Source organism: Neomonachus schauinslandi, chromosome 4 (assembly GCF_002201575.2).
Source record: "Neomonachus schauinslandi chromosome 4, ASM220157v2, whole genome shotgun sequence".
In the NCBI taxonomy this organism is placed as follows: Eukaryota; Metazoa; Chordata; class Mammalia; order Carnivora; family Phocidae; genus Neomonachus; species Neomonachus schauinslandi.
The window spans coordinates 170928000-170950847 of NC_058406.1; the positions used below are offsets into that span (position 1 = coordinate 170928000).

The 22848-nt window shown below is 46.7% G+C and overlaps 1 protein-coding gene and 1 non-coding gene across 11 annotated transcripts in view; one reads left to right on the plus strand and one right to left on the minus strand.

Annotated features, from left to right (window-relative positions):
* TBC1D31 (TBC1 domain family member 31) overlaps positions 1 to 13387 on the plus strand; it is a 65895-nt gene extending 52508 nt beyond the window's left edge. For 5 of the 10 annotated variants that reach the window (XM_044914296.1, XM_044914298.1, XM_044914301.1 and 2 more), the window contains 4 exons: positions 2219 to 2359; positions 6093 to 6231; positions 10797 to 10892; positions 13057 to 13387. In XM_044914296.1, coding sequence (XP_044770231.1) covers positions 2219 to 2359; positions 6093 to 6231; positions 10797 to 10892; positions 13057 to 13199 — 519 coding nt within the window. In that variant the 3' untranslated portion in view covers positions 13200 to 13387. Of the gene's footprint in view, positions 1 to 2218; positions 2360 to 3906; positions 4102 to 6092; positions 6232 to 10796; positions 10893 to 13056 lie in introns of all 10 variants that reach the window. The other 5 variants (XM_021688711.1, XM_044914295.1, XM_044914299.1 and 2 more) reach the window with 2 other exon arrangements.
* A 4435-nt stretch (positions 13388 to 17822) lies between these two features.
* Positions 17823 to 17895, minus strand: TRNAM-CAU. Its single transcript has one exon. It is a non-coding gene; the product is annotated as a tRNA-Met (tRNA).
* Between the last annotated feature and the right edge of the window lie 4953 nt (positions 17896 to 22848).

Genomic DNA, 22848 nt, shown 5'->3' on the forward strand with positions numbered 1-22848 from the left:
CTATATTCTGCTTTTGTTTTTTACTTAATAAAATCCCTTTTCTAAATGACTACATATCTTGTTGTCATTTGTAATAGATATTGATGAACCATAACTTATTTAAACTTTTTTCTGTCGGATGTTTAAGTGCTTTACAATTTGTGGCAATAAAATTCTTCATACATATATCTTCTCTACATAACACTGGAAAACATTTTTATTTTTCATTATGAAGGTAATTATGTTGCCAGTAGATAATTAGAAAAGTAGAAATAAATCCCTAAATTGGAAAATAACTGCTAATATCATTAATAAGGATAAGTGAGATTATTTGGTACATACAATTGGTATTTTGCTTTTTTAACTTAAATTTTCATGAATACTGTTTGCTATCCTTCCCTTCAACCACTGTACTCGTTAGCACTCACTTCCCCAGTCCCTTGACCCTGGCAAGCACTTATTTACTGTCTCGATGGATTTGCCTATTCTGACATTTCATTTAAACGAAATCATACAATGTATAATCTTTTGTGACTGGCTTCTTTCACATAGCATAATGTTTTCAAGGTTTATTCATGTAGTGGCATGAGTGAGTACTTCCTTCCTTTTTGTGGCTGAATTATATTCCATTGTGTAGATAAGACCACATTTTGTTTATCCTTTTATCAATTGGTGGATATTTGGTGTTGTTTCCACTTTTTGGCTAGGATGAGTAGTACTACTGTGAACATTCATGTACAACTTTTTGTTTGAACATATATTTTCAGTTCTCTTAGATATGTCCCTAGGAGTGTCGAGTTCTAATTTCTCTACATTCTTGTGAACAGTCGTTATTGTCTGTCCTTTTGATTGTCGCCATACTACTGGGTGTGAAGTGGTATCTTGTGGTTTTGATTTGCATTGTTCTAATGACTAATGATGCTAGTCCATGTAGTGATGCTTTCATATATTTATTGGCCATTCTTATAACTTCTTTGGAGAACATGTGGTTAATGGAGAATGGGTGGCTAATGGAGAACGTGTGGTTAACTATTCAGAGTACGTGGAGTTATTCTTTTGGTTTTTAATATCTCATGTAATTTTTTGTTGAAAACTAGATATTTTAAAGACTGTAAGGTGGCAGTTCTGAAAATCAGATTCTCCCCCCTTCTTGGGGTTTCTTGTCTCTTTACTTAGTCACTTGTCTGAATTAATTCTGTAAAAATTAATTTATAGAACTAAATTAAAGTCTTTACTCGGTGTTAGTGACCAGACCAATTTCCATAGTTGCCTTGAACCAGAACACTTCTAGTCTTTGCCAGTGAGCTCTGTGTGCACTCTGTTGGGGCATGCCTTCAACACCTAGCTCCGTAGTTTACAACTCTATCTTAGACTTCACTTCCTGACCGTGTAGTACCTCAGTTCACCAGACTTGCGAGCCCAGGACCTTCTCAGATCTGAGCGTTCACATAGCCCTTGCTATGTGTACAGCCTTACACATGCACATGGACTTTTAGGGTCCCAGGAATCTATCAGAGCTTTTCAAAGTCCCCTACAGACATCTGATTCTCCAATTTTTTTCTGTAAATCTTTTTGATTAACTTGTGGTTTACACTGTGATCCACTGCTTCAGGCAGCCAAGATATTCAACAGTTTCCTCTGATGTTTTTCAGCAAATGTCCCCAGGGAAAAGGCTGTTCAAAGGAGTGAGTTCTGAGTCAGGACGGATAAAGACAACCTTGGGAGTGGGTTCTTCCAGAACCACCAAATAGGTTAAACGGAGTTTGAAGGAGCTCCAACTCCACCTTACCCACTCCATTGGCTGCCAGGCTACTGGTTTTCAAGGCTAATGCAGAGTTTAGGGGTGGGGTGGGACTAGGGATAGTGCAAGTTAAAAATGCCCTAAGGGTTACTCTTCTTACCAAGACTCAGCCATTTTTTTTTTTAATTTGTTTGTATTTGTTAAGGACTCAGCCATTTTTTATGAGTAAATGCTCCCCAAATTGCTGCAAGCCTTTGGTTAATTTCAGAGTTCTGAAAAAGTTGGTCGGCCCGTGTTCTCAATGCTTTTTTGGATGAGAGAATTTTCAGGGGTCCTTTCTTGTATTTTCCGTGATGTCACTGCTGTTTGCTTTTTACTTGAAAATCAAATGCCGATTTTTTATTTGTGTGCTAGTATTCTAGAAAAAAAAGTCATTTTGTGTTCTAGCATTATTATATAGATCTGTGATTTTTTTTTTACAATTGATTTTTTTAACAGAATCTTATTAGAAATCAGGAAGCTGTTGCAAAAGAAATGAGAGAAGATGCAAATGCCTTTAGACGAAAAGTGGATCTTGAAGAACACATGTTTCATAAACTGATAGAAACAGATCAAACTCAGAACCAAAAAACTCAGGAGGTAAAAATATGGCAAATTTAGTGTATATAGAGAGGGGGACAGGTCTGTCATTCTTTTATATATTTATTTTCCCCTGCCCTGCACCCCCCCCGCATCTGTCATCCTTTCAAAAAAAGAAATTCAAGATTAAACTCTATAAAGTTGCATTAAACTCTATAAAGTTGCATTAATTCATTTCTTTGCTTCAGTTATCACAGTTCCTAGAATCTCACATTATTTTTACAGGTTACTCACTTCACTGCCAGACATATACATGTATCTTTTATACTCTAAGAATTTTAAGACTTAGGAGAAAATAAAAGGGAAATAGTAACATTATAGATACTAACCTACTGTGTTATGTCTCAGAAATTGTCCCTGAGTAGATTAGTTGCAAAACATCAGGTCTTCACCTGGTATATAAGCCAGCATTTCCAAAGTATATTCTGTAGAATATTAATTAACTATTACTCAGTAGAGTGGAGCGTGGCAAGTAAGTGTTGGAAGTGCTGTTTAAAGTTGGGTATTTTTCTGCCACATTTGAGGATATTTTCTTTAAGAAAATTTCCCAAACTTATTTTGTAGAATTTCTGTGGAGTACCCTTTCAGAAATGCTGGCTTAAGTGAATTGAAATAGAATCTGAGAACTTCAGGAAAGAACTTTCTCTATTATCCAGTTAGCAAAATGCTAAATGGGTCTGTGGTGAGGCCTGGCCCTGGTCCAAAAACCAGGAATAGTGTAAGATTTCCCTACCTTCTGTTCAACAACAATCCCTTAGGTGGTCCCACCAGAATAGCCTACCATTAATTTTTCCTTGTAGGCTTTAGTCCAGTCTGTAAGAATGAGCTCTTCTGACTCCTTTTCAAAAGGTTAAAAGATGGAAATTGTTTAATGCTTAGCCTAGAAATTCTCAACCTTGACTATGTATGCATTAGAATCACCTTTCTAAAAGTTCCAATATCCTTGGGGCGCCTGGGTGGCTCAGTCGGTTAAGCATCTGCCTTCAGCTCAGGTCATGATCCCCGGGGTCCTGGGATTGAGCCCCGCATTGGGCTCCTACTCAGCGGGAAGCCTGCTTCTCCCTCTCCCACTCCCCCTGCTTGACTCTCTTTTTGACTCTCGCTCTCTGTCAAAAAATAAATAAAATCTTAAAAAAAAAAAAGTTCCAATATCCTGCCACCCTAGAGATTGATATAATTGGTTTGTGCTGGGTCCTGGACACCAGTTTGTTTTAAACACCGTGAGGTGATTCTAATATGCAACCAAGGTTATAAACAGCCACCCTAGGGGCGCCTGGGTGGCTCAGTCAGTTAAGCGTTCGACTCTTGGTTTCGGCTCAGGTGGGGATCTCTGGGTCATGAGATCAAGCCCTGCCTCGGGCTCTGTGCTCAGCGCTGGGTCTGCTTAAGATTCTCCCTCTGCCCCTCCCTGCCATGCACTCTCTCTTTCTCTCAAATAAATAAATCTTTAAAAAACAGCTACCCTAGACACTTGGATGCATTGAACAGATATACTGTATTTTATATATAGTCTGACCTTGTTTCTGAAATTTGCAAATATTTCTTAGTTAATTGAGGAAAATTTGGCAAAAGCTGAACAAGCATGTCTAAATGCCGACTGGCGAATTCAAGCTTTACATAAACAAAGATGTGACGATCTGCAGCGAAACCAGTGTTACCAGGAAGTGGCCAGACTTCTTCGGGAAAACAGAAGGAAAGAAACAGAAGTATTAGACGCAATGATGGGGGAGGAAGCTAAAAAGGTAAGAATGGTGTCACAAATTTCTTGTTATTCATCATTTAAATTTTGAAATATTACATAATCAAATGACAAAAGCATCAAACCAGATAAATTTTGTTGGAAAAGATCTTAAAGATCATCTAACTGTAATAGGTATGTGCAGAGAAGTAATCTAATATGATACCTAAAAATGACTAGGCATCTTTCTCGTTTACATTAGCACCTCTCAACTCAGCTTCCTGGAGTAGATTTGTTCTGGCTGATGGGATAATATTACTAATATTACCTAATTCTTGATTCTTACAATGTAGATGACTTTTAAACAGTTAGGGATTATATGTAGCTGCTACTAACAAAACCCGAAATAATAGTGACTGTAAGCAAGATGGACGTGTTTTTCTTTTTCACATGAAAGAAGTGTGGAGGTAGGAAGTCCAGGGTTGTTTCCTGGCTCCGAGGTCATTAGGGTAAGTGGCCCCTTCAGTCTTTCTGCACTGCTTCCTGGTGCGTGGCTTTCCTTCTCAAGGATGGCTCACCGTCCAAGATGACTGCTGGACTTCCAGCCATCACGTATGCATTCCAGCCAGCAGAACGAAGGTAGGGCAGACATATAAAAGGTCCAACTCCCAGCTGAGACAACTCTAACTCCTTTCCAGAAGTCCCATGTCACATTTCTAGCCATGTTCGCCTGCAAAGGGTGTTGGGAAATATGGTATTTTTAGCAGGGAGCATTATCATCCCAAATAAAATTCGCATTCTTTTCCTAAAGAAGAATCAGAGAAAGGATTTTGGGGCGGCAGCTAAGAGTTTACGTCATGTCACACAGATGTATCCTTCGGTTGGTCCCGTGAGCAGCTCTGGTACCCATGCTCTGCAGATCTTACCACAGACACACGGACTTCCCTGAGGACACTGAAGAGCTAGGGAGAGATCAGGAACCAGAGAACTGGCTGTAGTTCATTCCTCTTTATTCTGCTCTGTTGGGACGTCTATTCCAAAAGCTCTTTATAATCTCTTTCCTTCAAGTCACTATTCCTATTCATTTTCCTGCTACCCCATCTAAAGGGTACGCGGCCCTATCTGATAGCACGTTGAGTCAAGGAAGGGGTGGGGGGATACCCCCTGAGGCTGTGCCCCCCAGGGGAGTCATGGTGGAGGCCCACGTCTTCAAGGATTACTGGCATTGGTGCTGCTGGCTGGGGGTAAAGTGGTATGTTTGAGAGTGGACTCGGAATCACTGTGAGGGCTTTTCCTGTTATACAGAGATACTCCCTTGTGTCTGGTATCCTGACTTCTAAAGCTAGCTTGACTACCATGTGGCCTTAAAATCACTTAGACTCTCTCTCCTCCTCAGTAACAGGAAACGATTGGATTTCTGTGGTCCCTCCTGGCCCTGATGATTCTTTGAAGTTGTGTTATTTCATCATTCGCGTTTCTATGACATAAAGACTGTGTGTGTGTTTGGATATAGGAGCTGTGGCATAGAACACTGACGAACACCAGAAGTTGTAGGATATCTTAACTGCATTATTTTTGTCACCCTTGAGCTAATTTGAAGATCATCATTTTCTCACTTTATGAAAAAGGAAGTCGGGGTTCATAGAAATTCCTTGACTTCCCTGAGGTTGGTCAGCATGTGTACCGGAGCTGGGCAAATGTTATTAAGGGATAGCGTTCAGATTAAATAAGACCATTGTCATGAATTTAAAAAACTAGCTTAATCCCACAAGATCCGACATGTATTAAAATGACTTGTTGTTTCAAAGACAGTGGGCACCCGTCTGTGTGCTGTGTGGCCCCCTGACGTACTACTGAGTGGTACGTGAGAAGTGCCTCTGCCCTCAAGGTCAAAAACAGGCACTCAGATTACCCGAAAACCAAACAGATCCTGCCTGCCATGGGAACCCCAAAGGAAATGGAGTAGAGGAGACAAAAGGGACTTACTCCACTGTCGGAAGCGACATTACCCCAACTTTTAGGTGATTTTTCTTTTCTTTCATTTATTGCATATAGTGGGAGGAAGCTAAAGAAAAAGACTTTCATTTGAAATCAGAAAAGAAAGCTTCGGCTCTCGCAGATGCATCTAGAAAGTGGTTTCTAGAGAAAGAGATAAATGATGCTTTAGAACATGCTGAACATCTGTATAGTAAAGGTGAGTATCCATGAGTGCCTTTCTCTTCATGATATTACAGACTCATGCACTTCATGTGCTCTGCTATCATGAATAAATCCCTGAGGTATACTTCATTCAAATTAGTGCTCAGCTAAAAGGTGATCACTAGTCACCCTTTTTTTGGTTGCTGGGACTTTTGGGGGGGGGATTGTTTTGTTTAAAAAAAAAAAAAGCTCTGATTGATCAAGAAAGCTCTCAGCTATCCTGTACAGTTCTGTTTTATTCCATGGTTCCATGGTCCTTGTTATCTTCTTAATCTATCAGAATATGATTTGTTCCCAAAGTGCTTCTAGTTTATTTTGATAAAAATGTGTGCTTTGCCAATAGCTGGTCCTCAAAACAATAGTATAGTAAAGTAGCACAAGGAAACTTACTATAACCCTTGGGTTTTGGTGCCAGACTTACAGTGGCATCAACTGAAAACCTAAATTACTTAGAATTCTAAAATCAAGTGCAGTTACGATGAACTTTTATTTTACTACATTTTGTATTGTTCTAGTCTTTTTTGATAAATACGGATTACCTTTTTTTAGTAACGGTCTAACTGATAAATAATTCACATACCATATGATTTACCTATTTATACAATTTTATAGTATTGCCATATGTAAAAAATATATATATATATTCACAGAGTTGTGCAACCATCACTGTAATCAATTCTAGAGCGGTTTTAGTGCCCCATAATAAACCTTGTATCCATTTGCAGTCACTCCCCATTTCCCCTCACTCCCTGCCAGCCCCTGGCCACCACAGATCAACTTCCTGTGTCTACAGATTGGTCTATTCAGGAAACTTCATATAAATGGAATCACACACTCTATGATCTTTTGTGTCTGACTTCTTTCACTTTGCGTGATGTTTTGAGGTTCATCCACGCTGTAGCATGCATCAGTATGTCATCCTTTTTATTGCCAGTATTCCGTTGCGGAGGTATTCCACATTATATATTTATCCGTTCATCATCAGTTGATGAGCATTGAGGTTGTGTCCACTTCTTGGCTTCTATGAATAATGTCGCTGTGGGTGTAACTTCTGTAATTCACACATTTGAAAAGTAGAAATGTAGGTTAGAAGCATCTGCATTAATTATGCCTACATTTGAAACTCTTCAGTAGCTCTCCTGCTTTAGACTCAGGTCCCGGATTCCCCCTCCCCCGCCCCTGGGGCAGGAGGGAGGGGAATGTCACTCTTTGCACAAAGCAAATATTTACAGCTGGCTTACAAGAGAGAGTAAGCGGTGGAGCTGCTACCTGTCCCTAACCCTCTCGCACTTACCCCTCCTCTAGAAAGAAACGATGCTTGAGGCTGTTAGAGAACCTGTGGATTTAGAAATAGGAAAAAGGAAGAAACTGCAGAAGCTTCCCTGTGGGTCATCAGTCATCTTCCCGCACGCTGGCCCCTCTGCCTCCGTGGGGTCGTCCCACCGAGCTACTTCAATTTTTTTAACTTTCCTAAATTTCACCAACGAGAGATAATTTGGTTAATATAATCATCCATTTTTCAAAAGGCAAACGTGTAAGGATTTGTCACTTTCTTAATCAGGGTGTGTAAATGAAATCAGAGTCACTTGCTCTTAACACTGGGAGATCATCAGCTGTAATTAGGAAAATGGCATTTTGATTGGAGGCGCTTGGCATTTGTTTGTCACTCAGGGCCCAGAATGGAGGCACCAGGAAGTAGGAAACAGAGAAGAGCTTGCCAATGACGGCTCATTTATTTAAAATTTTTTAAATGGGTGGGGGGCACCTGGGTGGCTCTGTCGGTTAAGCGTCTGACTCTTGATTTCGGCTCAGGTCATGATCTCAGGGTCCTGGGATCCAGCTCTGCGTTGGGCTCTGCGCTCAGCGTGGAGTCTGCTTGAGATTCTCCCTCTCCCTCTGCCCTCCCCACACTCATGCTCTATCTCTCTCAAATAAATAAATCTTCAAAAAAATAAAATTTTTGCTTAGTGTCAAATCTTTATTAGCAGTGAGGAGGAAATTCTTATTATTTTCTAGAAAACAGGACCTTCTGGACAATGTGAATGGCCCTTGCTGCCCCTGAAATCCGTGGTCCATAAACTTAAATTGTAGCTGACTAGCCATGTCCTATAAAATATTAGTGCAGAGTTTTAAATGGGCAAAGGATTTGAATATACAGTTCTCCAAAGAAGATACAAATGGCCACAGTACACACCAAGAAAAGACGTTTAACTCCATCAGTCACTAGGGCAATATAAACCAAAACCACATGTGAAAAGTAAAAATACAAGAACAGAATGAGATACGATTTCACACCCACTAGCGTGACTATAATCAAACACAGCGACTGTTGACGAGGGTCAGAGAGAAATGGGGACGGTGCTGGAGCTTGTGTGAAATGGCAGGCGCTTTGGGAAATAGTCTGGAGGATTCTCAGAAGGTCAAACATAAAGTGGCTGTATGACCCAGCAGTTGCGCTCATAGGTATGTACCCAGGAGATTCGGAAACGAGTATGTACAAAAACCCGTGCGGGAACTTGCATGCCGTACGCCCTCAACACAGAACGCTGGGAAGCTCGCCACAGCGCCGGAGATCAGGACTGCCATGCCCCTAGGTCTTACCCCTAACCCTAGCATGGCTTCTGAGGGGTCTGTCCCCAGAGGCCTGGCTCCAAAGCCCCAGGGATTGTGGACACCTGAGCAATACCAGAGGACTCAGCCTGCCACCCAGAAGGAAACCAAGCCATTTAGAACTCCAGAAACCATATAGTGCAGTAGAAATCTGCATGCCCGTTCCAGCGAACCCCCACTTTCTGCCGGCCCCTTGGGCGCAAACCATGAGCCTGACACTCCCTTGACCCATGCTCTCAAATCAAACTCCTGGGAAGGTCACCACAGTCCCAGCAGATTGGGCCTGCCATTCCTCTTGGCCCTAACCCTAACCGTAAGGTGGAGTTTTTGCTTTATTCTTTATGTGTTCAAATGTGTTACCATTAGCATTTAGTATTTTTTTGTAAATTGCAGATTTAAAAAAAAACAAACCGGGGCGCCTGGGTGGCTCAGTCGTTAAGCGTCTGCCTTCAGCTCAGGTCATGGTCCCGGGGTCCTGGGATCGAGCCCTGCATCAGGTTCCCTGCTCAGCGGAGAGCCTGCTTCTCTCTCTCCCACTCCCCCTGCTTGTGTTCCCTCTCTCGCTGTCTCTCTGTCAAATAAATAAATAAAATCTTAAAAAAAAAAAACCAAACCAAAAACCCTCTTAAGGACCTCACCAACAGTGATTTAATTTGGTAGATCTAGGATAGAAGCTAGGAAGCCGGATTTTTGTTTTAAAAGTTCATAGGTGAGTCTGCTCAGCCAGTGTTTGAAGGAAGCACAGCTGTCGGCAGAGGGGACCATTCAGTGCCAGGACAGAGGTGATGTTTACACCACGGCCCTTCAGGAAGAGGAAGGAAACAGCCTGGGCCAGTATGGCTCTTGGAGGACAGAGGAGAGACAAGGGCCAGAGAGGTCTCAGATATGAAAGGATCTGGAGGAACCAGGATCTGTGCAAATCACTGGTGCAGTAGTGAATGGTGGGTATCCAGCTTATGCCAGAATATCATGGAGCTGGCGAGCTCACTACCCAATTCCATTTCTGCCAGTATTTTATTTACAAGCTATGTCTCCTTGTGTAAAATTGAATATGCCTTTTTTTTTTTTGTAAATTCCCTCATTAGAAACAGTTCTTAGGCGCAAATGCAGATTATATCTACTGCCTCTGCCACATGACAGCCCTTCACATATTTGAGGATGACTCTCACATCCTATTTCCCCCACACCAGTTCAAGTGAGTCATTTGGTAATCAGCCCCAAATAGTCTTAATGACTCATTGAGCTAAAACTGTGAGTTAAAACCATTAGCTACAGCCCTTGAGACCAGGTAAAAGGCAGGCATCTTAATGAGTCAGTGTAACTCAGACAGTCTGGGCCTGGTTCTTAGCGGCTTGGACCCTAGTGATGGGAGTAGAAAGGGACAGTCCTGACACTTGCCTGAAAAATTAAAAAAAAAAAAAAGACCTTGGTGTCTTATTGGAAAAGTGTAAGAGTTGGGGAACAGTGAAAACACGGCCGAGGGGCCAGTATAACTTTTGAGGTGAGTGATTGACCAAGAAACGGGGGGAGGCACCAGGTTGGTGCCGGAACCCCGCTCCGCTCGCTGTTCTGGAAGGTTTCAGGGGAAAGCCTGCCTCTCGCTGGTTCTCACATGCTCTCTGTTGCTGCGATTAGGCCCCACCCGGTGGAAGCTGCCAAGGGTGGGCTCTGGGGAGTTCTCAGGGAAGGCTTGCTCATCACATTTCATAATCTTGTCCAAGAAATATTTGGGATCTCTCTCCTAACATCTCTATTTTTGAGTGGTTGGTTGGTTGGCTTTTTGTCTTGGCTAAAGGTGTTTTTAAAACATGTCACCAAAACTTCAGCTCTCAGAACAGAAGTGGGGGCTTTTTATCTGTGGCAGTTGGCATTTCTTAGGGACTGTTTGGAATTCACAACGGCTTCCACTCACTCCCAAACACCGTCTGTATCTCCTCACTTGTGTAACAGCAGTGCCCAGCTACCCAAACGGACAGGTCGCCTCAAGCGGTGCGCCTCGGACCTCACAATTAGATGACATTTCGGAAATGGATTCCTCGACATGCAGTAAGTTGATAAGCAAGAAATCTTTCTTCCGTATTTAAAACATAGCGCTCATTTAAGCAAGACTGTGGCTTGAATTGTGTTGGCAGCATTGCTGATGCCATTTTCCCAGGGATTGATAATGGAAATTCCTGAAATGGAGAGTGCAGGGTTCTCAGCTCTTCTAGCTAGAGAACAAACTGGTCAGACCGAAACCAGGTAGCGAACGTTTGCCAGATGAATGTCACTGATGTCATTTCCTTTCTCTGATACTAGTCGTAGGCGCCTACAGAAGTCTGTCACTAACTAAAGTAATGATCTTCACAACCAGTTTTTACACCCTCGTGGAGAGAAAATCTGAGCATTAGTTTTCAAAGCTATTACATGCTTGAATTTTCTGACTCTGTTCTTCTGGACTGGGCCCTGCCCGATAGCCACTGAAGACAGGGGTTTTTGCCCGGGTCGCTGTGGTGGACCGCCAGGGCCCCTAGCGGCCCACCTGCCCAAGACAAACAGCTTCCTGCTGAATGGCGGACTTTTGACCCTCCGCTTGATTCCCTGCAAGTTTTTGTTTATGTTTGCAAGGGACAGGGTGGAAACGTGATACAGAAATAGAGTCACAGGGCGCCTGGGTGGCTCAGTCGGTTAAGCGACTGCCTTCGGCTCAGGTCATGATCCTGGAGTCCCGGGATCGAGTCCGAGTCCCGGGATCGAGTCCTGCATTGGGCTCCCTGCTCGGCAGAGAGTCTGCTTCTCCCTCTGACCCTCCCCCCTCTCATGTGCTCTCTCTCTCTCTCTCTCTCTCTCATTCTCTCTCAAATAAATAAATTTTAAAAATCTTAAAAAAAAAAGAAAGTCACAGCATTAGCCCATAAAGGAGCTGACTGTTTTCCCAGTAAAGTATTTGATTTCTTTTTAAAACGGGGGAGGGGACAAGAAACTCTGTTAGACTTTGATTTCAACTGACATTTTCAACAAAACCATCATATAGAAGGAGCAGAATTTAACAAGATCTTTTGAGTTCTTTTAGAAGAACAGATTCTTATACAGTGTCCCCTGAAGACAAGCTTTATAAAAAATATCCCTAAAAACAAGGCATGCGATTCCAGTGTTGTAAATTTTTGCTAACTCATGCTTCATATGCATCCATAGATTCTGTGTCGGACTAGGAATTAAACTAAAAGTCACGTGTAGGTCGAACGAAAGTACACGGGATTTTCAGCTGTTCTTTAGTCCGACATGTCAGAACTTAAATTTTTAGTTAGGTAATTCTAAGTTAGAAAATCAAATCAAGACATTTGGTAAGCTCAGGTTATTTAGCAGAAAACAAAACATAAAAGTTGTATTCCTATGGAGGAAAGTATCATATTCAGAAATTGGAGCTGTTTGAATATGTAAGTTTGAGAGAAGTGTATTTTTAAGGTGCTTTTTTTTTTTTCAGATTGCAGTGTTTACTAGCCCCTCAAACGCAGTATGAAATGGCTGTTGCATGTGGACACATTGTAATATTTTAATTGGACGCTCCTGTGTTGGCCACTATGAAAACCATTTGATGTATTTATTTTTATTTAGTCATTGGGAAAGTAGTCTTCGTGTACTTTTCTAAATATTAATTTTGGCAACTTGGAGTGCTTTTTCTCATCATTAACTCACTCACCCTCTCTTGGACAAGATTTGTTCCTGATCTAAAAGATTATCGGGCGCCTGGGTGGCTCAGTTGGTTAAGCGACTGCCTTCGGCTCAGGTCATGATCCTGGAGTCCTGGGATCGAGTCCGCATCGGGCTCCCTGCTCAGCGGGGGGGGTCTGCTTCCCCCTCTGCCCTCTTCCCTCTCCTGCTCTCTGTCTCTCATTCTCTCTCTCTCTCAAATAAATAAATAAAATCTTTAAAAAAAAAAATAAAAGATTATCTATAGTCTATAGCCCCCAAATTTAAAAACAATTGCTATATAAACAAAAGCAAGTAGGTTCTCTGATAGCCTTCATTCAATTCAACAAATAAATATTTGGCTTGTAAATGGAACAATATAGGAAACAATAGGTTAGGCTTTTTTGTTCGAGGAATTTGGTTTCTCGAATATTCGTTTCATTATTGGTTTTTGACAACGTATTTACCTTTAAAATAAATGCTATATCACTGCTAACATCAGAAAATTAAACTGTTGTTAACTTTAAATTTTGTTTTGAAGTTTCTTTAAATCAAAGAAGAATACAGTGGGACACCATGGAGCGGGATCTTGTGGAGAGAGTACGAAATCTTCGCCAAAGACTCACCGTCCAGGCCCGCAACAGACGTCAGCCGCCTCACCTTTTGGCCACACAGAGGGCTTGAGAGAGTCGGAGAGACACCTGTTTTGCAATCAGTGACACCGATTTTCAGATTATTTATTTTATATCCCTAGAGAGGTCAACCTTTTTGTACAGAAAAAAATGTGTGTATAAAAATTATGTGTACTATTTCGTTCTGATGCTTTGGGCTTGTAAATGGCTTCTTGTACTTTTCATAATAAAATTTTTGAAGCTTTAAAGCTTGTGTTAGGCTCTTCCAGGTTGCAAGGACCAGCATAAATCTCTGACTTGAGTTGATGAGTGTTTATTTTAAAGATAAACGGAGAAACAAAGAACAGGAAATCATCTCAACATCTGTACAGCCAGAACTGAGAAGTCAACAGGACATCTGGAGCACTGACAGTGTGCATGGTGGCCCTCTGTCCCCCAGCAGCTCCCCAGCAGCGGGGTCCCCCCTTCCCCAGGGAGCCCACCCCAGTCTCTATCTCTGCTTCTCCAGACAGCCCCGCCTGCTCTCCCCACTCTGGCTCTTTGCTCCACAGCAGGGCTACTCACAACTTCCTCATCTTGGGTAATTATTTCCAGAACCTTCCCTGAACCCATTTCTAAAAGGAGGGTAGAAATAGCTCAGGGACCTGATGTGAGGATTAAATTAAAATGTAAAATTCTGGGACTGTGCTTGACATAGAGAAGCATGCAATTCATAGTAGTAATTGTGTCTGTGGTCATAAAGCATAATTTTTTTTAAGCATAATCTTATAGTAAACCAAATACTGGCAGTAAGCAAAATGCTCTCTTGTCCAGTAGGCAAAGTCCTAATGCAAGGCATTGGTTTCCCAAGAGCACTTTCCTCAGCCTACTTTTCTGTCCATTTTCAGGCAGCGGCAAACGTGCCTTCATGGGCCAGCTGGTGCGTGTCTGGCAACAGGGAGTCACAGAATATAAAATGTACAGGGGAGAATGGAGAGTTGGGTGAACTCGAAATCGCTTGCTCACCTAAAAGGATTCAAATTCTAAAGTATCCTGATCCAGCCAGAATCAGCTACATAAAGCCAGATTTTCACCTCTACTTCCGGTCCCCTTTTTACCAGCACTCACACCTACTCAGACTGGTTTTGCAAACACACACACCTCTTTTATAGTGTTACAGTATTTCATTTTTAAAAAGTTTCCATTTATCTAGTGACAGGCATATCCTCAACCAAATGAAGCTCTTCCTATCAATTCCTTCAGTTTTCTGCGACTCTCTAGTTCTCCCAATAATAATCTTGATCACGTCACTGCCATAGCAAATTTCAGATACTGGGCTAAATCTCTGGTCATATGTGCTTGGTTGGCATTTTCAGACTCTAGCGCACGTAATGTATGAACCAACTACATTTCTGATGATCTCTTCCTGCTTCTTGACATATCTTCAACTTAACCCCAATTTCTTTATAATGTAAATTCCCTGGGAATTGAAGAAAGGTTGAGCTTAGCTAAAATTCTTCCCACTCCGGCTATCTTGCAGAAGTTTCTCTCCAGGACTCCCTTGAGCTTGTTAAAGCAGAGCGGTTCCTACAGGCCTTTTCATATTTATTACCTTCACAAGGTTTCTCTCTAGTGTGAAGTGTTCCATGTTGGATAAATTTGGGGCTTCAGCTGAATTCTCCACGTCCGCTACACTTAAGAGTCTCTGTCCAGTATGAATTCAGTGGTGTTGAATAAATTATTCACTTGGTTAAAGGCCTTGTCAGGTTTATTACATTCATATGGTTTTTCTCCAGTAGGAATTCCCCGATGCTGAGCAGGAGCTGAGCACTTGCTAAAGGCCTTTCACAGGGATTGCGCTTTGGCCAGTAGCGGTAAGGAAAGCGCCGCCATGGCTTACTTTGCTGGTACCCATGCCCTCAGCACAGCTTCCGGAGCCGGGTCTAGACCCGGCCAGGAGACGAACCACGCGGCAATTTTAGCAGGAAAAGTTTCAGAGAGAGCGAGTTACTAAACTATGATAGGAGACTAACTTAAAGACGTCAAGAGCATTCTACAGGGTACCAAGGACTGGGGGAGAGTAAAGGACAGACTTGGAAAGGAGGCCCCCTCCCTCCACAAGGCTCAGGTTCAGACCTGGGCGGAGAAGTTCTCTGGGTTGCCCAGGCCAGAGTCGTCAGTCTCCGGGGCACAGGCGACCCAAGGCTGCGGGGTCAAAGGGCCTGGGGCGTCAGCGCAGCAGGCCCCTGAGTGTTGTCAGGGTGGCGCGCGCCCGGCCCAGCACTGTCCATGTCACAGGGCCGTGGGAAACCACCCCGCGCGCCCCGGGCGGACCAAGGCTGGAAGGCAGGTGCCGAGAGCGAGCCGGATGTTGCTGCGGGCATCAGACCTGGAACATTCCCCGTCTGTGATGGGAGGATTGTGGCAACGCGATCATCGGGCGGAGGCTGTGAAGTCACTACGAGACTGTGCACTCTGGGCACACGGCCGGGGCGGAGTACCACTGGCTGTCCCCACAGCCTCCCACGGCTGGCGGACCGGGAAGCAGGAACCAGAAGGAGCCGAACAGCCCGCTGGAAGGAGGAAGAGAAGGCCCGTTCCTCCTGCGACGTCCGCCAGCGCCCCCCCTGCCGGGGTGCCATCCTGCACGGTCGTGCCTGAGGAGGCCCGTGGCTCACCGCGCAGCAAGGGAGGAAGACGGAAATGGCAGCTGAGAGGCAGGAAGCCCGTGGCTGGCACTGCCGAGCCATTAAAAGCGGCTCTAACAGTTTACCCTGCTGATGGACAGAAATGTGGACTCAGTGCTGCTCTCTTTATAATCAGGGTTCAGACGCCAAAGGTTGCCTGGCATGATGTAGCTGAAGGTATCCAGAAGCTTAGGAAGGTAGGGATGTAGGCCTAGATGGATCACATAGGAACTTGTGGCCCATCACCCAGCTACGCGCTCAGCCCCAAAGACGTTTCGGGAAGGCACCGAGTCAAGGGAGGATCTGCGAACTTGGGAAAAGCTCCGGGTCTTCTGTGGGTGAGCCGGGGAGAGATGCCTCTGCCGATCGGCCCTCCCTGATTTCAGGGAAGATGATAGGATTCCGAAGTAGCAGAGGTGGAGTGGCAACCATTCAGAGTAGCGGGCAGTGGAGAAGCAGTAATAGTGGGGATTGGGGGCTACTGGTAATGGGTTATGTTGTCCCTAAGGACGGAAGAGTTGGCAGTCTACTAAAATGTGACTCCATGTATGTAACAGGAAAGCTTCCAGATCTGCTGGCTGAAAACCTGACTTGAGTCACCACGGGGAGAGCCATGCCTGTCACCGTTTCCAGACCTAAACTTAGTTCCAGATCCAAAGCCTCCTGCCCGAGGAGAAGGCCAGCCCCCACCCCCACCCCCACCCCCAGGAAGGATCCTGCAGCAGTGAGTGCCACCTATTATGCTATAAATAATCCCCCAAATCTTTCCAAAGGGACCTGTTGCCATTTACCTTGAAGGATTGGCCCCAGCCCCGTGAGGGGCTCCTGGACATTGGCTCTAAATTGACACTAATCCCCGTGTCCACCAAAGTCAGGGCTAACGGTGGCAGGTGACGGGGTTTGGGGCCAAGCTGGAGTCACAGCGGATGCAGTGGGGCCCCGAAGCCAACTGTGGTTATTCCCTGAGTACCTGAACGTATCCTCGGAATAAACCCAGCTGACAAACGGCAGCATCTCCGCACTGGCACCACGACTCCTTGAGCAAGGGACCTTATGGTAAAAAGAACGAAGCGAAAGCCTCTGGAAGACGCTCCCTCCCAGGATAGTGAGCGAGAAGTATCATCGCGTCCCTCGGGGGGGAACTGCAGAGATTGGTGCCGCCATGGAAACCTGGCCGGATGAAGGGGCGGTTACAGCGAGCACATCCCCACTTGGTTTGCCGTTTGGCCTGAGCTGAGGAGCAGTTACCAGGAACCGTCGGTGACGACCGCACTTGCAAGTGCACCTGTCTCGGCCGCAGTGGCAGCACGGCCCCGGGTCCCGCTCCGCCCCGCAGCCGCCGGCACGCCCTGCTAACAGCGCTCCCCCACCCCCGGCCGCCCCCTCGGGTCCCGCCGCCTCCCAGCGCCGCAGGCCCACGCTGCCCGGTGGTGCTCAGTGCCCTCCGCCGCCTGGCCCGCTCGTGCCGCCCGCTTCCCGAGCCCCGCAGCCGCAGCCTGCCCTGCTGTCGGGCGGCCCGGATCAGCCCCCTCCCGCGGCGCCCGCGGCGCCCTGCCGGACCCCGAGCACTCGGCCGGCCTAATCCCCGGCCGTGCGCGCCGCCCGCGAGCGCCCGGCCTCCGCGGCCAGGGCAGGACGGCGGGGGAGGACCGGGCGGCAGGGGTGCTGCCTCCTGGGCACCCCCTCCCCACCGCCGCAGCGCGCAGGGGGAGCTGCGGTTTTGTCAGGGGCTTACGGGGTCGCGGCCAGTCTCCCGCCTGTGTCCCCCTGTCGTCGTGCCTCGGCCTTCCTTCCAGTCCTCGGTCCCGGGCCCTGAACAGAGAAGGGAGACTTCACAGCAATGACAGCGGGCGCGGACCCGTTCTTCTGGGAGGTGAGGCGGAGCCCAGCGACGCACTGGAGACCCGTCTGCGGAAAAGCGCGGACGCCAGGGTCTCCCTGTGCACAGACTAGCAAATAAAACCCGTCGTCCTGGCGGGAGTGGAGACGCAGAGCGAACAAAAGTATTGTGCCCCGTGTGAGGATCGAACTCACGACCTTCAGATTATGAGACTGACGCGCTACCTACTGCGCTAACGAGGCACCTACCAGCGTTTTCCGGCCGTAGGATAATGAGGCTAGCGCGGGCCCCGGCGCGCATGCTCAGATAAGAAACCATGGTTTTACTTCTGTCTGTTCTGGGCTCCCTTGACCTCAGCGCCAACGCCGACGCCCGACCGCGTTCTTGACAACCTCCCACCGCGGTCAAGTCTTCCTCTGCCTGCTGGACTGTCAGTCAACAAACACTGTGGCTTGCTTGACCCCACTGCGCTGAGTAGAGAGGACACGGAGGAGTGGGATTCTTCCTGCTTCTGTACTGTCTTATTTTTGAATAGTGCGTACAAAGCGTTTGCATACTCGTGATCTCGTGAAACACTTACTGGGCACCTACTGTATTCCCGGCCCTGTGCTGGTTGCTGTGTTCACGGGAACATCCCCAGCCTCAAAGAGTTGGAGCGGAGGCGCAGATGCATAATAATTCCAGGCAAGCACACATGCACGCCTTTCCGGCCCCACCGCAGACCCCCGATCCAGCCGGTGTCCCGCCCCTCCCGGCGCCCCAGGTTTGCACCGCGGCCCGGAGCTCGCCGGCTGAGGCTGCTCTCAGAAGCGACAGCAGCTCGGGAAACGACACCTCGAGGCACAGCCTCAGCAACTTGGAAGCCCCCTCCCTTTTTCCCCCATCCCCAGTCCTTTACATCAGCTCAAGTAAATACTACATTCGTTGTTAAAGGAAACTATGTCACTACCATATATGGAAAGCGGGTGGGTTTGTTTTTTAACACAAGTTAAAATAAATACCTAACTATTAAACTGGAAAACACTCTTCCACGTACCTTTTAAAATCAGCCACATAATGGCACACTCAACAGCTGTAGATTTCACTGTGTGTAAAATTTACCTTTCAAAAACCCTGTAAATTAAGACAACTCCAGCCATCGACAGGCATGCAGAGGGCTTTGGGGGGGAGTACTGACGGTTGCAAGCTTCAAGTGCTTTAAAAAAGCAGGCAGTTTGCCGGCCGGCGGGCCTCGAGGACAGCGAGGTAGAGATTCGGAGACTGCTGGAGCAGTGAGATGTTCACGTGGATCCAGGCTGTGGGCACACTGACGCTCACTGTACAAGTCTTTCAACGTTTCTGTTTTCCTGAAATTTGTCATTATAAAATGTTGCGGGAAGAGAGAGTTGTTTAAATCCCCCAGAATTTGGGAGATACAGTGGAATGTGGAAGGGAACGAATGGCAATGTGAGTCTAAGGAGGTGGAAAAAATGCTATTATTATTTTCAGAGCAGGTACCAGAACTCCTGGGAGTTGCGGGAGAGAAAGTCAGGGGTGGGGTGGGTGACAGATCTCTATATTGGAGAGAGACCCCCGGAGTGGGAGGTCAGCGCGACCCACAAGGGGAAGGACTGCGAGAGAGCTCTTGGGCAGGTGAGGCTGGGGGATGGAGGGGGGCGTGGCGGGGGACGACTCCTAAGGGCACCTTCAAGTCTCCTTAGGAGTCGTGGGTGGAGCAGGCAATCCTGGGGGAGTTTTCCCCACCCTCACCGTCCCTAGTGGAAGCCCCATGATCACTCAGTCCTCGGGGCAGCTCTCCCACCCAGGGTCCCCGGGGAAGCGGGGGGTGGGGGGGGTGGGGGGGGAGTACCCCACAGGGGCAGGGCTCCAGGTGCGGTGGCTGGGGCCCCAGGACCTCTTGCGGGTGCAGGAGGGCGGAGAACAGGGCAGAGGGGATGGAGGGGGAAAACCCCAACACACACACTCGTAGGAACCCTTATAAGGTCCCGGTCTACCACAGTTACAAATGACTCGCTCCTGGGTCCCTCAGGCCAACAGATAAACTCATCCCTCCACGATTACGCCCTCTAGTCCTGTTAGAAATGCAAAAACTTGGAAAGAGCCCAAGTCCATGAACAGGGAACTGGCCACGAGAATAAGGGTCCGTCCAGACTGAAAACAAGAAGGGGGACGCTCCATGCCCAATATGAAATGAGTGAAGAAAGCCAAAGGCAGAACTGGGTGTGGGGTGTGCTGCCATTACTTACAAAGGGGGGGCGAGAATATTCATATTTGCTAGTGTTTGCACACCAAATCTCTGAAAGGATACACAGAAAACCAAGATCAATGATTAATATGTGTTGGGGGAGGGTGGAAATTATATGGTTGAAGGCAAGGATGGGATGAATAGTGCTTACAATAGTGCTTAAAAAAGTAAACTATTATGTTGACAGTGTTAGATTTACAGAGGAGTTGCAGATAGTAGAGTTCCTATAAAGACCAGCCCCAGTTTCCCCTATTACTAACATGAGACATTAGTGTGGTATGTTGGCTACAGTTAATGAACCAGTGTTGATATGTTATTGAGTGGAGTCCATCCTGATTCAAATTTCCTTAGTTTTCCGCAAAGGTCCCTTTTCTGTTCCAGGATCCCATGCAGGATCCCACATCACATTTAATGGCTGTCCCTCCTTAGGCTCCTCCTGGCTGGGACAGTTTCTCAGGCTTGCCTTGTTTTTGATGACCTTGACAGTTTTGAGAAGGACTGGTCAGATATTTTATAGACTGATCCTCAGGTTGAAGATTTGTCTGATGTTCTTCTGGGATGAAGACTTTTCACAGTATACCTTTGAATAGTTGAAAATAAAATATTTGAACAATGTTAATCTATTACCTATTCAAAATTTTGAATCAATTAACCTAAAAGACGCGAAACTGCAGAAACAAGGAAGGAGGAGGCGGAGAAAGAAGGAGGCAGAGGGGAGGAAAGGGGGAGGAGAAGGGACCAGACGAAAGGAAGGCGGAGGAGAGTGAGGAGGGGAAGGTGAAGATGAAGGAGAGGGAGAAAGGGAAGGTGAAGGAGGAAGAAGAGAAGGTGAGGGGCATCCCTGCGCGGGGGGGGCCCCCAGTCCGGGCCTACCCGGACGGCCGCGAGGGGGTGCTTTGCCCAGAGGTCCCCGCCATCACCCAGCCAGGCTGGGTTCGCCCTGGCGCTGGAAGGCGGGCCCGTCCGTTTGGTTCCAGAGTCTCCCTGCCTGCAGCCCGGGAACAGGGGCGGAGGGAAGGGGAGCGGACGCGGGGAGTGGGGGGCGCGGCCACTTGGTCAGGCTCGCGACGCTGCTCCACGACCGCGTGCGGGGAAGCGCGCGCTGGGGCCCCAGCCCGGGGGGGACCGCGTCATCACGCAAACCTAGCAAACCTATTTATGGAAAGTAGACCACCGGAGTGGGGGGCGGGGGGAGGGGTAGAGCGAACAAATATTCCACTTATCTCCATCTTTTTTTTTCTTTTTTAAGATTTTATTTATTTATTTGACAGAGACACAGCGAGAGAGGGAACACAAGCAGGGGGAGTGGGAGAGGTTGAGAAGCAGGCTCCCGGCAGAGCGGGGAGCCCGATGTGGGACTCGATCCCATGATCCTGGGATCATGACCTGAGCCGAAGGCAGTCGCTTAACCGACTGAGCCACCCAGGCGTCCGCATCTCTATCTTTTAAATACGTGTGTCACCAGTTCTCAGACTTTCCCCCAGCGAGTCCGTGTGCCGAGACGCACACCTGCTTCCTCCCTGCCTCCATGAGGCCCACGCTCCTGCAGAACCTGGGCAGGTGCCCCTCTTGGATGCCGCGCAGGGAACCGTTGACTGGCTGTGTCTGGACTGAGTCTGGAGTAAAGGGTGGTCAGTGTCACCTGCCCACCAGGGTCGCAGACGCAGACCCCCAGGCCCGGCTAGTGGTGAGTGATGATGGCCGAGGCCCCGCAAGGCCTCAGGTGGTGTCAGCGCAGGGATCCCCTGACAAGCCCTTTCCACCTCCTGGCCTTTGGACTGGCTGTTCTCTAGGCCTGGCATGCCTTTTCCACCGTCAAGCACCTTGTCTGTGACAGGGATCTCTTCCTTGCCTTTCTCCAGCCAGCTGAACGTCACCCCTTCTGCAAAAATCTGATCCCCATTTCCTTCCTCATCCGCTTCTTTCCCCACTCCCCGCACCCCTCCCTTGGGTAGATGCAGGTGCTGCTCCCTCGCAGCTGAACACGTCCTCTGTGCCTGCTCCTTGACCCCCAGAACAACCTGAAGGGGTCAGTACCACCCCTGTTCTTCACCTACAAGTGTGCAAACTCAAATTGAAGGCGAGGAGGCGACCTGCTCAAGTTGGAGCCGCTGTTTGGCCGGGGGAGGCAGGACCCCTTGCCAGTCAGACGAGGCTGGGCCTCTCTCCGGCCCTCCCCGTACCCCCAGCAACAACTGGCCAATATGTTTCTTCACGTGCACCCCCTAAAATAATTCTGAAACATCTAGGCACTTCCTTGAATAACGTTGATAACTAAACTTCCTCATTTTAAGTTCAGTTACAAAAGATGTAATTTCCAGGATAGGCAGATTTTTCTAAAATAAACTGATTTTTTAAAACATGCATCCAATGAAATAAAACCATTCTATGGATTCCATACAAACCTTTATCTATTTTTTTAAAGATTTTTTTTATTTATTTGAGAAAGACGGTGGAGGGGTGGGTAGCAGAGAGAGGGGTACAAGCAGGATTGCTGAGCTTAGAGCCCCAGGTAGGACTCCATCTCAGGACCCGGGGATCACGACCCTAGCTGAAATCAAGAGTCAGATGCTCAACGGACTAAGCCACCCAACCCCCACCCCTGCCAAAAACCACATTATCTGTTTTAAATACATATGAACAAGCTCCCTTTTAACGTTGGGTAAGTTTACATTTATTTTCCCTTCTGAACTCCAATTTCCATTCTACTCCCTCCTTCGCAGAGTTTTGTCCTCATATAATACATATTCTATGTTTGAATGATGATTATTGATCACCCTAACATGGCTCTCAGCAACAAAAATATGTACATAAATTGCGATCTTCTTGTTTCCCATGACCATAAGGCTCTAAGGGCCAAACCTTCCTTCTAAATTGACATGTTGTTATTTTTATTAGTATTCAATGAATCAAAACTCATAAATATATACATTTGAAGCACAATTATTAA